The sequence below is a fragment of the Balearica regulorum genome, chromosome 5 (genome assembly GCF_011004875.1).
Source record: "Balearica regulorum gibbericeps isolate bBalReg1 chromosome 5, bBalReg1.pri, whole genome shotgun sequence".
Lineage (NCBI taxonomy): Eukaryota > Metazoa > Chordata > Aves > Gruiformes > Gruidae > Balearica > Balearica regulorum.
In genome coordinates this window covers 16,499,986-16,514,831 of record NC_046188.1, presented here as the reverse complement: position 1 = coordinate 16,514,831, position 14,846 = coordinate 16,499,986, and the positions used below count along the sequence as shown (strand labels likewise).

At 42.8% G+C, this 14,846-nt stretch overlaps 2 protein-coding genes and 1 non-coding gene across 3 annotated transcripts in view; 1 reads left to right on the top strand and 2 right to left on the bottom strand.

Annotated features, from left to right (window-relative positions):
- The window catches only part of SYNE3 (spectrin repeat containing nuclear envelope family member 3), an 84,305-nt gene extending 82,175 nt beyond the window's left edge, over positions 1 to 2,130 (bottom strand). Inside the window, exon 1 of the mRNA XM_075753626.1 lies at positions 2,010 to 2,130. The gene's annotated coding sequence lies outside the window, so the exon portion shown is untranslated. The remainder of the gene's footprint in view (positions 1 to 2,009) is intronic.
- On the bottom strand, positions 885 to 1,157 carry LOC142602229 (small Cajal body-specific RNA 13). The gene has a single exon (XR_012835909.1).
- A 1,290-nt stretch (positions 2,131 to 3,420) lies between the features above and the next one.
- GLRX5 (glutaredoxin 5) lies at positions 3,421 to 10,737 on the top strand. Its single transcript, XM_075753631.1, has 2 exons — positions 3,421 to 3,794; positions 9,318 to 10,737. Exons 1-2 carry the CDS (start codon positions 3,491 to 3,493, stop codon positions 9,494 to 9,496), a joined length of 483 nt encoding a protein of 160 aa, XP_075609746.1. The 5' UTR covers positions 3,421 to 3,490; the 3' UTR covers positions 9,497 to 10,737.
- The last annotated feature ends 4,109 nt before the right edge of the window (positions 10,738 to 14,846 follow it).

Here is a 14,846-nt window from a genome sequence, read left to right as displayed (position 1 = left end):
TGCTTTGATGGTATGCTGAAATTATTTACCTGGCATGTAGAACAGCTGGAGCTCAAGCCATCTTACTAAAAAGCTTCGAGAGACACTAAAACCGCCTAAGTAGAGCTCAATTGTTAAGGTACAATAAGGGACTTTCATTTCCAGGCACTATCACAAGTCAGAAAGACAGAGATATCTGACTTGGACATGAAGAGGTGTCCTGCTCCGATAAGCTCATGAAACTTTTCTTCTGATCTTTCTCAGCAGCTAATTTAGTGCTATTCTTTTTAAAAACAAACAAAAAGCTTTCTGTTGACAGCATCATCATTCTCAGATGCCTACCTTCCTGTGCACTGCATAAGAACCTCAAACCACTAATTCGTAACTAGTAATTCTGTTCAGCAGCAGAATGCCTGGAAGTAACCTAATTTGTGACTAACTGTGAACATTTAAGCCCTGCAGTTTGAATACTGGCACTTTTATTACTGTTTTCAAAATGAGGTGATAATAGGTCTTCTAACAGGAACATCAGCAGTGTCAGGAGTCCTATCGGAGTCCCATTAATATTTCTTCTGAACAGGTGATTTAAATCATTATCTGGAAAATACAAGAAGTTTCACTTAGACTGATAGAAGACTGGGCATGTAACATAATTATCTGTTTCTACAGTGTACGTGGGCTAATTGTTCTAAGTCTTATCAGCATGGAAAAGCATTTATCCACTAACAGAGTGCTGCATGTTTCATAATCCAAAAGCATTTGGTCACACTAAGTATTTTATTGAAAAGCATTCTGTTAAGCTTAATAATATCTCACAGGTCAATCTCACAAAACTACAATGAGTAACTACACATTCAGGTATTTTTATTTAACCCAGTACACAGACTTCAGAGAAGCCTTCTAGCATTTATAGCAGTTTTTCAGTGTTCAGCAGATGTTACTCTATTTGCTAAACAATATCAGACTGCAAAATTGCTCTCACTGTTGATAGATCAATAATGACATGGGATAAGTCATTATCTCCGTGGCAACAGAATGGTAACTGTTAGAGGAATATTGCGCATGTTGCTGCTGTGACTCTTACAGGCATGCCTCGGCTTCCTCACACAGGTACTCTCTCTGCAAGCCTGGTGTGCCCAGAGTACTAACAACCAAGGGCATCTCTTGGACTACAGAGGATCAAACTACAACTGTTATTATGTTATTCAGGAAGAAGCATATCCTCACAAGGGTTTATTACACTTCAGTTTGATGTCCTCAGTTTAACTTTTTATTTTTTTATGAATCATCTCCTTGTAGAAACAGCTAGAATGAAATTCAGGAATTTTTTTTTTTCATATTGCACAACCTTGCACTATGTTAATCACAACATGTTACAATATGCAATAACTTGTAATAATGTAATATGCAAAAAGCAATAACTTTTCTGTGCCTTGATCAGCACGACCATGCCTGTCTTCTGATGTTCTGCGAAAACCAAAACACACTGACACACAAAATGCACAGTGTTCATCAGCAATACGTGAACTTTGCTTTTAGATTCATAACAGAAAGTATTTCTTTATAAATACACATATTTCAAATACTGCAGCAACACTTTTTTAATATTCATAAGCTACTCACATGGGATGAGAAACTGCAAGTTTGCCACAATTCTCTTTGGAATTTGTTCTAATTAAATTTAAATAAAAGGCTACAGAAGTGATGCCTGAAGCTGATTACACAGAAAATGAAAAACGAGTTGTCACTCAAGCATCAACTGTATTCCACAAAAATCAAGAACTAGCAAACAGTCTTCTGAATACCAAAGACAAGCTGGTCTTTGCTAATTCTCACATGAACAGAACTGGGGTGAAAAAAAATTCTTTTTCTTACAAATGCAAGTAATACAAATGACCATTAATATACCAAAAGTCCAGATGCCAGAGCAGCAATATAAATTAATACTCAAACATACACTGTAATTTGTCAGTTGTGAGAAACTGTGGTTTAGTACAGAGAAAAACTTTTCAACACTTTCTTCTACTTACAGGATGGACTTGGCCACCATAGGAGACCTCGATGCTCTGCTCCAAGTTCTCAGAAAGAATCCAGCGTCTGCACAGGAGCTCAAAGTTGGCTGCACATGTGACTGTTTGCAGGACATGTTCCAAATTCAGCACTTCTCCAGCTGATGCTGAGCAGTTCTGAGTATTTTCCAGCACCAGCTGAACCAGCTCTTTTGCACAAGCAGCCAGCCAGCCCAATCTTGCTCCCATCTCTCCAAATCACTCCTAACCCTGCCAGCTGTTCCAGTGTCAGACCAAGCTGTGCAAAACTACCTGTTACCCGGGTCTCCTCGCCTAGTACTAAAGCAAAGCATGCAAAGAAGTGCTAGTTTCTCTGTGATGTAAACCACCAGCTTCATCCCATTAAAAAATCAACCAAAACTGAGCAAGTGAATAGAGTCAAACAGGTCACCAGATGCAGCCAAAGCTGCCCAGGGCACAGGCCCATCCAGCACCTTGTCAGCTGCACACATAACGCCTCCCGTGCCAACGCCATGGCGCTGCTCTTCCGAGGACACACGGCGACCGCCGCAGCTCGCACACGTTCGTACACGCTTCACCGCCGAAGTTTCACTCAGCGCAGGCAGCCGATAGAGCAGAGCTGCCTGCCCCTCCGCAGCCCCGTTCTCCCCAGATTTCATTTACCCGTTAAGCACTGTGTTCGCTCCCGGCTCGCCCCCCAGCCCCAGGGAGCTCTATCAAAGGGCAGGCGGGAGAAAACCCAAACTCCATCCGGGGGGCAGCCGGCGCCAGCACATCCGCCGGCTCCACCACGGACCCCCAGCGCACCGCCCGCACGGCTCCGCGAAGCCCCCGGGCCCTGCCCGCACGCCAGGCCCGAAGGGAGCGGCTGAGCACGGCGGGGGACGCCTGACGGGCCTCCCTGCCGCGGTGGCCTCCCTTCCCCGCCGCGCTGCTCAGCCTGCGCCCCGGCCGCCCCGCGGAACCGGCGGTAGGGACAGCGGGTACCGGGCAGCTCCGCCCCGCGGCGGGAAGAGCGGCACATCCATCCCTCAGCCCGTCAGGCAGAAGGCGGCTGTGGCGGGTCGGGCCCCACCACCACGAGCACAACCGTTACCCGGAAGCGGAAGGAGTTACCCACCCCGGAGCTTCCTGAGCAAAACACCGCACCGGGGAAACCTGACCAATCGCGTCCGCGGCGTGGGAGGGGGATTACCAAAATCATGTAAGATTGACAGGTGCTTCTCCCAATGAGCTGCAGCGGCACGGTTCCCTCCCCAAATAAGAAAGCAAAGTACCCTCAGGGTTGTTGGGTGGGACAAGGCTCGCTGTATTTTCACGCTACTGGCTACTGTTCTGATTGGCGGGTGATTACGCCTATGGAGAGGAGAATCTCCTCCGCGACCTTTCCCGCTCTCCACCAATAGGTGGTCAGCGCTGGCTCGGGGCCGGCGGGGCGCGGCGGAGGCCGGCAGTGGGCACGGGTGGGCGGTCGGTGCAGCATGAGGGGCTTCTTGCGCGCGGCCTGGCGGTTAGGTGCCGCCGCCGCGCGGGGCCGGGCCGGGCGGTCGCTCAGTCAGGCGGCTGCCGGTGGGGCCGAGGGCGGCGGGGCCGAGGGTGGCGGCTCGGGGTCGCGGGAGGCGGTGGAGCGGCTGGTGCGGGCGCACCCGGTGGTGGTGTTCATGAAGGGCAGCCCGGCGCAGCCCCTCTGCGGCTTCAGCAACGCCGTCGTGCAGATCCTGCGCCTGCACGGCGTGGAGGACTACCGCGCCCACGACGTCCTACAGGACCCCGACCTCCGCCAAGGTCAGCGGTGGGCCGGGGCAGGCGGCCGGGCCGGGGCCGGGCGCGGCGGCTGCTGGGGGTCACCTTTGGGTGCCGCCTGCCCCGCTGCCGGGACTTGCACCCAGCCTGAGCCGGTGCCCGGCTTCCCTTTGTGGAACGCCGGTGTTAGGGGGCAGAGCCAGAACCCCGAAGTATCCGTTTCCCCATCGCAAAGGCCCGCGGGCGGCTCCGGTGTGCGTCACCGTGCGGGGAGGTCGGGGCTGCCTTAACGCCCTGACCCCCCCGGGGCTGCCGGGGCACCGTGTGGCAGCCCCCGCCCGCTTTTCACAGGCGGAACCTGCTTGTGCTCGCTCTTTTTGGGGGGGTTGGTGGTGTTTTATAAACAGGCCTGCGTCCCGGGTTTGGGGGTCTGTGGAATTTGAAGCGTATCCCAGAGATGCGCCATCGGCGTTGCTTTGCCCGGACGCCCCGTTTGGTTTCTGCGCCCTTACTGTGTCCAAGAGCGTCTGAGTTATCTGCAGAATGCAGTTATGCTTATGGGGTAACTCTTGGACATCGGGCTATTTGTGCCACGCTGTCCTGCCTAGTTAATAGATCCAAAGCTGCATTAAAAGACTCCTAAAACTTCATCATCTAGTCAGATTTTTGTTTTTGTTCCCTGTGAACAGTATGGTGAAACTTGGTGAATGGCTTGGACTTGTACCACTGTATTCCCTGTCGGCACTGTCTGCCAGGATTCTTTTGATAAAGTACAAAATGATGCTAATCATTTGCACAAGAAATATTTACCAATAGTTTCACCCTTACTGCTCAAGTCATAAGAGCTTTTCTATATAAGGTTTTTTGCTAATTATAGAAGGCTAGCGCTCTGTTCTCGTAATGCTTTTCTTCCTTCTTTCGCTCTTAAGTGTGCATAGCTGACTGTTAAGGTTTTATGTGGTTATTTGAGAAAGTTTTAAAACAAACAAAAAGATAAAAATACATAGCAATTAGTCTTGCAGGTGCATGGCATTAGCAGTTCTTGTCCAGAAGACACTAAAATGTGCTTGAAATCTGCATGCTGGCATGTATCAGGTGACTTCCTTCTCCTGTGTTTTTGGTATTGTCTGACTAATTCAGGCTTTCATTAGCTTTTAGCTGAAAGGCTGATTTTTCCAATCCTTGCTTGCTTTTCAGTTCACGAGTATAGCAGTTGTTGTGGTATAAAAGCTTAAATACTGGAATTTGGGTGTGATGACTATTTTAATGAATGTTGGTTTTGTTCTTGGCAGGTGAACAAATCATGGTAGCTCACTAAACTTTATTTACTTATCTATATTTATTTAAATTATGGTTTACTAGAACAAACTCATGAATTAAAAAGGAGGAACCAAAACCTTGAAATCAAACCATCAGCATTTCACTTTTGGTTGAGAGGGCTTTTGTGAACCCTTGAACAGGCAATGTGTTTGTCAGTTATAATCTCTGGGGATTTGACCATATGAATGTATAATATTTTCTTCCTATGTAACAGGAACCCTTCTGAGTATGGCAAATATTTTCTCCACATGAATTCTGGCTTGTGGCAGGTGATCTGAGAGGTTATTGCCCTCCCAGCTACCTGAGCTTTAAATTGGAATTAGTGGTTTGAGCTGGACTGTTTGGCTAAGCCGTGCTGAATGCAGTAACAGAGCGTACACTTGCACAATATCCTGGTGGTTCTCAGGTGCTTAAAGAAGTTGTTCTGTTCCCTTTCACGAACCAGCTTTGGCATTTGTCCGACTGCACGAAGAGCCAGCTCGATTTATTACCTGTGCGTACAAGTTGAACTAGCTTCTTGTAGCGTGAGATGAGTACGAGTGCCAGCACCAGGGAGTGAAGAGTTGGGGAATGACACTGCTGCTTTCCAGGCCAGCAGGCTGTCATATTGCTTCAGCTGTATCTCCTGCTGTACCCTAAAAAGCCAGTGTATGCCTGTTGTCTGTGGATAGCAGTCTCTGACAGAGGAGAGGGCAGGGTTCTGTAAATTGCCAAGGATGATTCAGCAGTGGCTGCCTAAATGCCTTCTTAGTCCGCTCCTGGAGCGGGCCTCAGGTGCTGAAAAGTTAATATGCAACATGTCATGCTTTCCTAAATCCTCCCTGTGAACGTAACCTGCAGTGCACGCGCATGGGGTTAGTGAGGGGATGCTGAACCTTTAGCAGTGAAAATATCGAATACATCTGTTTGACTAAGATTAATCTGCAAGATTGTTGTGTGTAAGCTGATCACAAGCTTTGTATTCAGCTGAACGTAACTTAAATGTTTGCATATATGTATACTTACACCATTTGTAGTAAGAGCTGGCTGCAGAGATGGTGGTTCAGGCACTTTTGAAGTGCTGGTTGGTTTCTTTCCTGTATCTGTTGAAACACTGTATTTTCAGGTTGTTACAGTTCAACTGCTGAAGCTGGTCCTGCACTAAAATAGGGCAAATTGTGAAACCATAACAACTCCCCTACTTGCCTCTTCACCTGAAAGCATGCTCAGATCTGTGAAACTAAATAGTTATTAGTACTTCATGTGATTTATCTGAACTTGAGCTTGAGGATGCACTTGCTTCCCTGATTAAAGCTTCTCTGAGAGACCTCAGCACTCCCTCTTGGACTGTGGTTCCATGGCTATTCAAGTTTCTCTAAGTTGGCTGTGCCACAAATGATCCTGCCCTCAGCTGGTGGACAGCACTAGGCTGGTTCAGGTCACTAAGGTGGTAGAGAAGCTTGGGATTACATACTGGAAAAATTCTGGTTTAAACTGGTTTGAACTGTTGTGCTGGTTCACCCTCAGATTGTTTTCATTGTTGCTTCACGTTACCCAGCTATGGGATGCTGCCAAGAGGGTAGTCTTGATCCTTCCTCCCGTCTTTGGGCTAGCTTTCCCTCAATCATGCTTGCACCAGTACTAATGATCTCCATGAAAATGTGTTGCTTTTCTGGAGAAAGTGTGGTAGGAATGAGAGTGGTTGCTTGAGTCAGTTCTTTGATATGGCCCATCATTCATTAGTGTTAATGCTGACAAGAGAGGCTGAGAGCTGGTAACTGGAGTTGAGGAAATGGGGTGGGAGTGCGCTAGGTACGCCTTTTGGTAGCAGTTTGCACCGATTCTGGTTTCACAGCCGCCTTCGAGTGTGCCAGTTCAGCTGTCAAACTTTAAACCTGATCTGTGGAGTGTGGTTTTACAAAGCAAACAGTGCTTCAAAACAGAAGCTGCAGCTTCTGCGTTAACCTGCCGCGAAGGAAATCCCTTGGGGTGTCTGTACTGCCAAAGGATATGTCACCAAAGCGCATCCCGACTGCAGCAAGCATAGAGCAGGCTAACTTGCTTTAAGACTACTGAAATAGCTTAGTAGAGCAGTTACTGATACTAGGAGTTGGTTAGCCACTTCAGGAGGTGTTCAGTTTGTAACATGGTTGAGCCCTGGCACGAAAGCATTTAAAGCAGCTTGTGCGATACGTGAGATGCAGCATACAGAGCAGCTAAGCTTCATTGTTATTCATATTTTGATCTGAAGTTGGCTAGATCCTTGAAAGTACTATCAGTGCTTGTACGTAAGTGCAGTTGAGTCCTTGAAGAAAGTATTTCTGTGAAAGAATAATTGGTGTAAATATTGCCCTGGAATGCTTATTAACAGTAGGTTTATTATGCAGAGCCCTTAGTTCTTGATTCATGTTTAGCATAGCAATATCTTAACAAAAACAAACTCTATTTTGTATCTGCAGTGGCTCCTTTGAGTAGGGTTATCCTTAAGCATGCCTTAATATCAGGACTCAGTTTTTTATTGCAACTATTATGGGCTAAAAGATTTTTAGGGCAGTTTGAGCGCTTCTGAGTGCTCAAAGGTCAAGGAGTGTTTAAGAAAAGTACTGCTAAACACAAGTTGACATCAAAGCTTATAATTTTCGCAAACTGTATCTAAACAACTGAGACAAGTTTTAATGAAATACTAAGGAAGAAATTACAGGCAGTGGTGCTGGAGATGAGGTTACATGGTTAAGGATTCCTTTTGGCCTTGATTTATATACTGAACTTGTGATTTTAGACTTTGAAAGCCTTAGGTGTCTATCTGCAAAATCTGAAGTAAAAATATAATCTCCCAGCTCATGTTGTACTTCATAGTTAGGAATGCTTTGTCACAACACAATTTTTTTTCTACATTACAGTTATTTTAGTGCATTTTTAAAACATACTGGTATTTGACTAAGGGGAATTATTAGCTCTTTTTCATCTTTTATGCGTTAAAATTGTAATCCCATTGCATATTTCTGCATTTATGCATATTTATTAAAAAAGAAAGTGTTTTAAGTTCCAGTAAAGTGAGCATAATTTGCATATTTGGTTATTTTTTACCTCAGATATTTTGGGGGTTACCTGTACAGTCTGTAGAGGTTAAATTTTTTTTCTAAGGGGAAAGCAAATTCCCCTGTGCTTTCTGCTGTACAGGTCTAATATTTGCTATTAGTACTTTGACAGCCTATGCTAAAGCTTGTGCCTACTTGTTTAGAGGATTGATTTCCAAGGTGGTGGGCTCTGACGGTCTGAAAAGGCACCTCTGTTGTCTGTAGGCTTAAATTTGCTATATGGGCTTCTGTGCCTTCAGTAGAGAAATTCCAGGCAGTGCATGTTGAAACTATATTAAAATGTTGAATTCAAACCTTGGTATCTAAGCAAGTGCTGGTGGACTTGGTATAAGAGCATACAGATATAGAATTTAACTATTTCCTTTGCTACAGAAATAATGGCTTTGTGTGAAGGTAACTTAAAAAGTGGCTAATGAGGTATAATGATTCTTCTGTATAATTTTTTGTGTGACGTCTTTAAGTGCAAGATGAGATTCTATTTATACCATCTGATCAGTTAATATTTTTGGGTGGTCCTGCATTTGTCTTCTATGAAGTATAGATTTAAACTTTAATTCTCTACTTCATAACTGAGACTCGAGCTTTGTTTCGTTTAGTGAGTACTTTGAAGGGACTTCAGCCTTTGTGCCCCTCCCATGGGTTGCAAGGTCTGGCAGTGAAAGATAAACTAATTTGAAATTTGTAAGGCTTCTGAGGGGCAAATGTACCTTGCAAGTGAAATTGCAGTAGTAAGTATAACTGTATGAATTCAGTAAGAACATACAGTATTTTAAAGTGTCTTTGGGAAATATAAAGGATAACTGAATGTAAACACTTCTCAATATTTTTACAGACTTCTCATTTCTTTAATTGATTGAAAAATCATATTTGCTTGTTTCCTGGAAGGGAAAAGAGACGCTACGTTTTTCCAGCTCCTGTTTGAAGTCAGTATAGGAGCTGACTCCATATCTTTCAACCCACATCTTTGAGTTGGAATGAAAGCCAAACCTAACTTTAACGTAGTTTTTCTGATAGTGCTTCTGCTATATAGATACATTTTTACTTAAATGGGAAAGAAATGAATGTATCAGTAGTTATGTCAGGCTGAAGCAGTGTATTCTCTTTAAAAAAAACATTCTAAATAGAGGGGGGAAGACTGTTAATACTTTTATTTTTTTTTCTCATGCAGGAATAAAAAACTACTCTAACTGGCCTACCATCCCACAAGTATACCTCAATGGTGAATTCGTTGGTGGCTGTGATATACTCCTCCAGATGCATCAGAATGGAGATCTTGTAGAAGAGCTGAAGAAGTTAGGAATCCGTTCAGCGCTTCTGGATGCAGAAAAAGACCAAGACAAAAAGTAAAGCGAGCAAAAAAGATGCTGTGACAGGAATAAAGCAAATCTTCGATAAGAACTCATTACCAGTAAAGCCTTATGTACTTTAGCTCAAAGAAGGCATCTTTTTGAACTGACACTAAGATTTATCTGTGAATGTCTGTTAGCTCATGGTAAATTTAGTGATCTTGATATTTTGATTTATGGATATTGTTGATATTTGAGTATCACCACTGCACTGTAAAGCATACATTTGTGGAAATTGTGATTAAAAAAGAAAAAGAGAAAGTTCACTTCTAAAAGTATTCACTTCTTGTTTGAGGCAGGAGTAAACCAAAAGAACTAACAATATTTTTATGAATTTTGAGTGTGTGTTTTTCTGTTCTTTGATAAATGAACCTGTGCAAGCAGTGTTTGCATTCCCTTGCTCCTCTTGAAAAGGTGTTAAGTAATAGTGTATCAGTTTTGCTGTACAACTCCTGGTGATAAAACTTCCTGAGAGCCTATAAAACTTCTGTAATCACATGATAGAGGAGAAGAATAGTCTTCAAACAATATAGAGGAAAAAAGATTATATGAGAGTGCATGAAATATACTTTTAGTCCAAAGGGTAAAAATAAACAGACTTGTACAAATACATGTATAATGGTCATTATTACTTTGTAACATTCTGTTGGCTTTTAAAAGATTGCTAAGAATTGTGCCTAAAGATTTTATAAAACCTTTTCTACCTCTTGCAAACCAGCTTTTCCTCCTGCTTATATACTTAGTGTATTGCAGTTCTGTGTCAGTGCTAAAATGTGGGAATTGTTTAAGGCTTCAGTATTCTAGCTGGAAATAGTATGGGAGAATAATACTTCAGTTACTACTGTAATCTTGTATTGTTTGCTAGTGACTAAGTTATCTTTTTATATTTGTTTTATTTCCAAGTATTTTCTCCTGACTGCTAGCTTCGAAGAATATGGTCTTCAAATGTGAGATTAACAGATGAAATGTTTCATGTAGATAAGATGAGTGCAGAAGAGGGGCTACTGAATAGATAAATAGTTCTTTGTGGAAAGTCTCGGAAGTCTTCAATACCCATCTAACCACATTTCCCTAAGTTAAAACAAATTATATTAATTTGCAGTGTAGCTTCAGCTGTACAGCAGTACTGCTGAGGTTAAAAGCTCACCAAACTGTTTCCAAATGCAATTTACTTTTATTAATATAAACCAGTTTGCATGTGAATTACACAAATGATTGGAAATAAACTGTATTTTACGTTGATTGTCTGCAGTAGTTCCTCTTTATTTTAAATTACTAATGAAACTGATATTACTTTTGATTTGAAACCTAAAATGTTTTCCACTGCATAGGATAGAAAATGTGTTTTAGAGAAAGGAAAAATTATGAATGGTCAGGGGAAGAGGAAGTCAGGAACTTGTAGACAAGAGAGATTTGATACAAGTTCCAGTTCTGAATCTCTCCTGTCCACTTGAGCAAGCTGTCCAGTGGAGAAACTATACTGGTGCATTCAAGAATTTGCAAAATTGGTTACAGTAAGCTTACTGTATAGTTTAAATGCAATCAGTATCACCAGGATTAAATACAGCATGTACGTTCTCTCTGTATTCATGCATTCATGACAGCTGCTCAGTACCAGCAGAGGTGACTGAATGGCCACCGAGTATGAATAAGTTACACTCGGAGGCAGTCACTTGTGGCTGTTGGGCATGTGGATATGAATGCCAGATATTTTTTTTTTTTTGTTCATATACCACATCACATTCATGAACTGCAAAGCTTTAGGTATAGGTGAAGATTAGTTGTGAGCATTTCAGTGTTACCTCTCTTTGGATTCCAATTAAATAAGCTTCTGGCTGATCTTTTATAAGTAGTTTTTGCCATTCTGAATGTAAAATGACATTTAGAAAAAATAAGTGAATTTCAAAAGTTTTTGGTTATTTGTGTCAAAAGACCTATTGAAATGGATGTATGCAGTAAACAGAATAAGCTAATGAATAAATTATTTTCTGCTTCAATGGTTAACGCTTAGTCTGGCTCCTAAATAAATCTGTTAAACAAAACCCCAAACCTGCTGTTTCATATAGCTCTAGTCTTTATTCTTCTGCAAAAGTTTAATGTTTTTCAGTACTATTTGCTAGTAGTTTAACATAAAGGTAACTTTAGTATTGTCAGGTCTTCTGTCTCCTCTAAGCAGGCTTTTTTTTTCCTCCCAGAAAGAGTTCCTGCTATTACCAAAACTATGAATAGTTTTTCTACTTTCTTCCTCTCAGACTTTCTAGTTTTTAATTAGTTAAAATTTTGCATAGCATGTATAGTAATGTTTATATTGATCCTTTGATCAGAATATGTTGTGATTGAGCAAGTGAAAGCAGCAGCAATACCAGAAAGCATGTGTGACAAAGCCACAAGAAAGAGAATATAAAATGTGACTTGTGTCTGCATTCCTGTATGAGCCGTATCTTTCCAGGCTCTGTGTGCGTGAGGAGTTGTTTTACATATTACATCTGTGTAAATGCTTATGTTAATCCAACGGCAATAAAACAAATCACCATCTAGTTAGATTGTAAAACTTCAGATGCTCACAAACAGACTTATTTTGGGAGTTGACTGAGAGTATGTTCTCGCAAAACATAGTTCTCACTTAAGTTGATTGTTTCAGAAGATGGGCAGTATTCTGCACTCTGCTCATCAACTTTTGCTGTCCCTCAAAGTAGAGGCAAAAGGGAGCACGTGCTTCCAATCCAAGCGGGATGTTGTTGCAAACAAGCTGATTTTGTGCAAAAGAAATTGTGGCGCTCATTGATGAGAGATTTTCACCTGTTTTTCTTGTGCTTTTTGGCAATGAGAGAAGGCAGCTGATGATATTGGTGTCTGTGGTGAGAGTCAGTGGGGGGGGGGGGTAGTGCTAGCTGGAAAGATCCACGGGGAGTCCCTGGGTGGGAGGATGCAAAGGGTTCGGTGGGGGTAGGGGTGATCTTTTCCCCCCCCAGGAGGAGCAGGTTGTCGCAGGAGCTGAGGGGAACGATGGGGAAAAAACACTGGGCACTGCTGCTTGTGCTTCCCTGATCACTGGGCAGTACAGCGGAGACCGAAGGTGCGATGGTGTTTGGGAAGGCTGGCTGATGTTGCTGAGCAAAGATGGGGAGCTGCCCTTGCCATCTTCAGTGAAGAACGAAGTAACACTGCCTGGTCTTGAGTTTGGTTTGCTGGGGTAAGAATAAGGCAGGCGTCAGGGCTGTGCACGAGCATGGGCTTCTACAGATGGAGGTTGGTTGGAGCTGCCAGCTCCAAAATAGCGTGTAGTCCCATTCCCACCATTTGTGTTTTAGCGCGTTGTACTGGGCAGGCGTTCTGGCTGGCTGCCTCTCCAGGGAGAGGCTTCTGGGCTCATTTTGGCTGTATTGCACTGCTGAGGGCTTACAACGAACGTAAACTATTACCTATGAGTGTTAATTCTGTTATTACAGGATTGTATGAATGTTTGCCAAACTGGAAACCATTATCATAATTACTTATATTTTATTCTGAGGATGCCCCTGGTTCTGCTGCTGCAGTAGAAGGCTGAGCTGAGTGGACCAACCTATTCACCAGATGATAAATTAAGCTAATCCTCTGCATCTTCTAACACTGCTCGCCACTTACACATAAAGCAAGGTTCTTATTCTGAAACTGATCTGGTCCTAAACCTTCACCAAAGAGGAGGTAGGGTTTCTTCGCTCTTCTTGAACTGATCCTGGCAGGGAGCAGAAGGAAGCAGATTACAAACACTTGTTATTGTGCTGCTAGTTTTGATTTGGGAGAATTCAAATCAGTTAAACGAAAAGTTGTTTCCCTGAGAAAACAAACTGTTAACAGCTCAGGAAATATTAATGGGTTACAGACTAAGTGTGTTTCTCAGCTCCAATGACCTTTTCCTTGCCTTAATTTTGCTAGCAAATGTTTGGATGTGGTCAATATTCTGCATTGCTTGTCTAGAAATCCTTGGCAGGATTTTCCCAGGAGTCTGTCAATGCTAACAAAGCGCGTAGAAAACAATCAAGCGTGGGAACGTGAAATCGAAGAATTGTACCAAGGAAAATCTCTCCTGAGCTGGCACCAAGAATCCCATCAAGGCCGTGTCAGTGCCTGCATCTAAGCAGGGCAATATTAAAAAGCAGAGCTGGCAGCCTTAGCAATAAATCCCTGCCTAATCCAGTCTGTACGTCCCTTCTGCAGAAGCCTGATCTTCTTACACAGGGTTTTTCAACATCTGTATTACAAGATTGTGTAAGAAAAAACTCATTCATTAGTTACAATATACACAGTACCCTTTAAAGACTCTCTGTGAGCAAAGGTGGAAATGCAATAATGAAGGTTAAAGAGTTGGAAGGTTTTGGATTGTTTGTTATGCTAGATGGTGGGTTGTGCTTGCTTTTTGGCTGAGAGGGTTGAGATGAAAACACTGCTCTGGAAGAAGCTGTTGTTCACTATTTGGTTTTGAATTTTTTGTTGGGATGCTGTTTGGTCCATTGAACAGTTCTGTCTTACAGCACCGCTGCCTCGTATGTGGCCTGATCCTGGCTATAGACACTCCTGGCTACTTGAGCCTATCCTGACCTATCTTTTAGGAAAAACAGATTTTAGCTACACAGAAAATAGGACTGAAGTAGCTAAGATTCTGATTTATAAACTTTCCCTTATCACCCAGCTTCTCACACATGCCTTGTTTCCCTGGAAGTAAGGGAGTAGGCCAGGAGCAAAGGCGGTTTTAGTTAGGAAGACCATTGTCCTATATAAAATTCGTGGTAGTCATAGGATGTGGCTGAGAGGAATGTGCAGTGCTGTATATAATGAACAAGCGTTCATATCTTCACAGTTTTGAAGATCATTTCTTATTAATCGAACAGCAGAAATGCTTGCAGGACAGCAGGCTGCTGGCTTGTGCTCCCCTCTCAAGAAGAAAGAAAACCTTTCAAAGGTGACTTTTATTCTCAAATGATTTTAATGTTTTAAGACCTTTTGAATCAGAGTAAACACATGCAATTTCCTTAAAGACAGAGGGAGTCACTAGAAACTTTTCTCTAGCTGTTGAAATACATGCTGTATTTTCCAAAGTACCTTTTTTACCTTAAATGTGTGCAGGCAGTGATGGTTTGTAATGACCTAAGAAGAATCTAAGGGCCAAGTTCAATATTAATTTTGAAACAGCTTTGCCAATTAAAGAAGTTAATTCTAATAAACAACAGAGGGACAATGATTTTTTTTTCTTTCTTTTTTTTTTTAAAAAAAATTGTTGCAGCTGTTCTACATAAAAAGCCATGAGACTGTTCCTGCGCACGCACTGAGATGCTGGGATGCATGCCTGTGGTTTTGTAGTTATATGTTGTCTC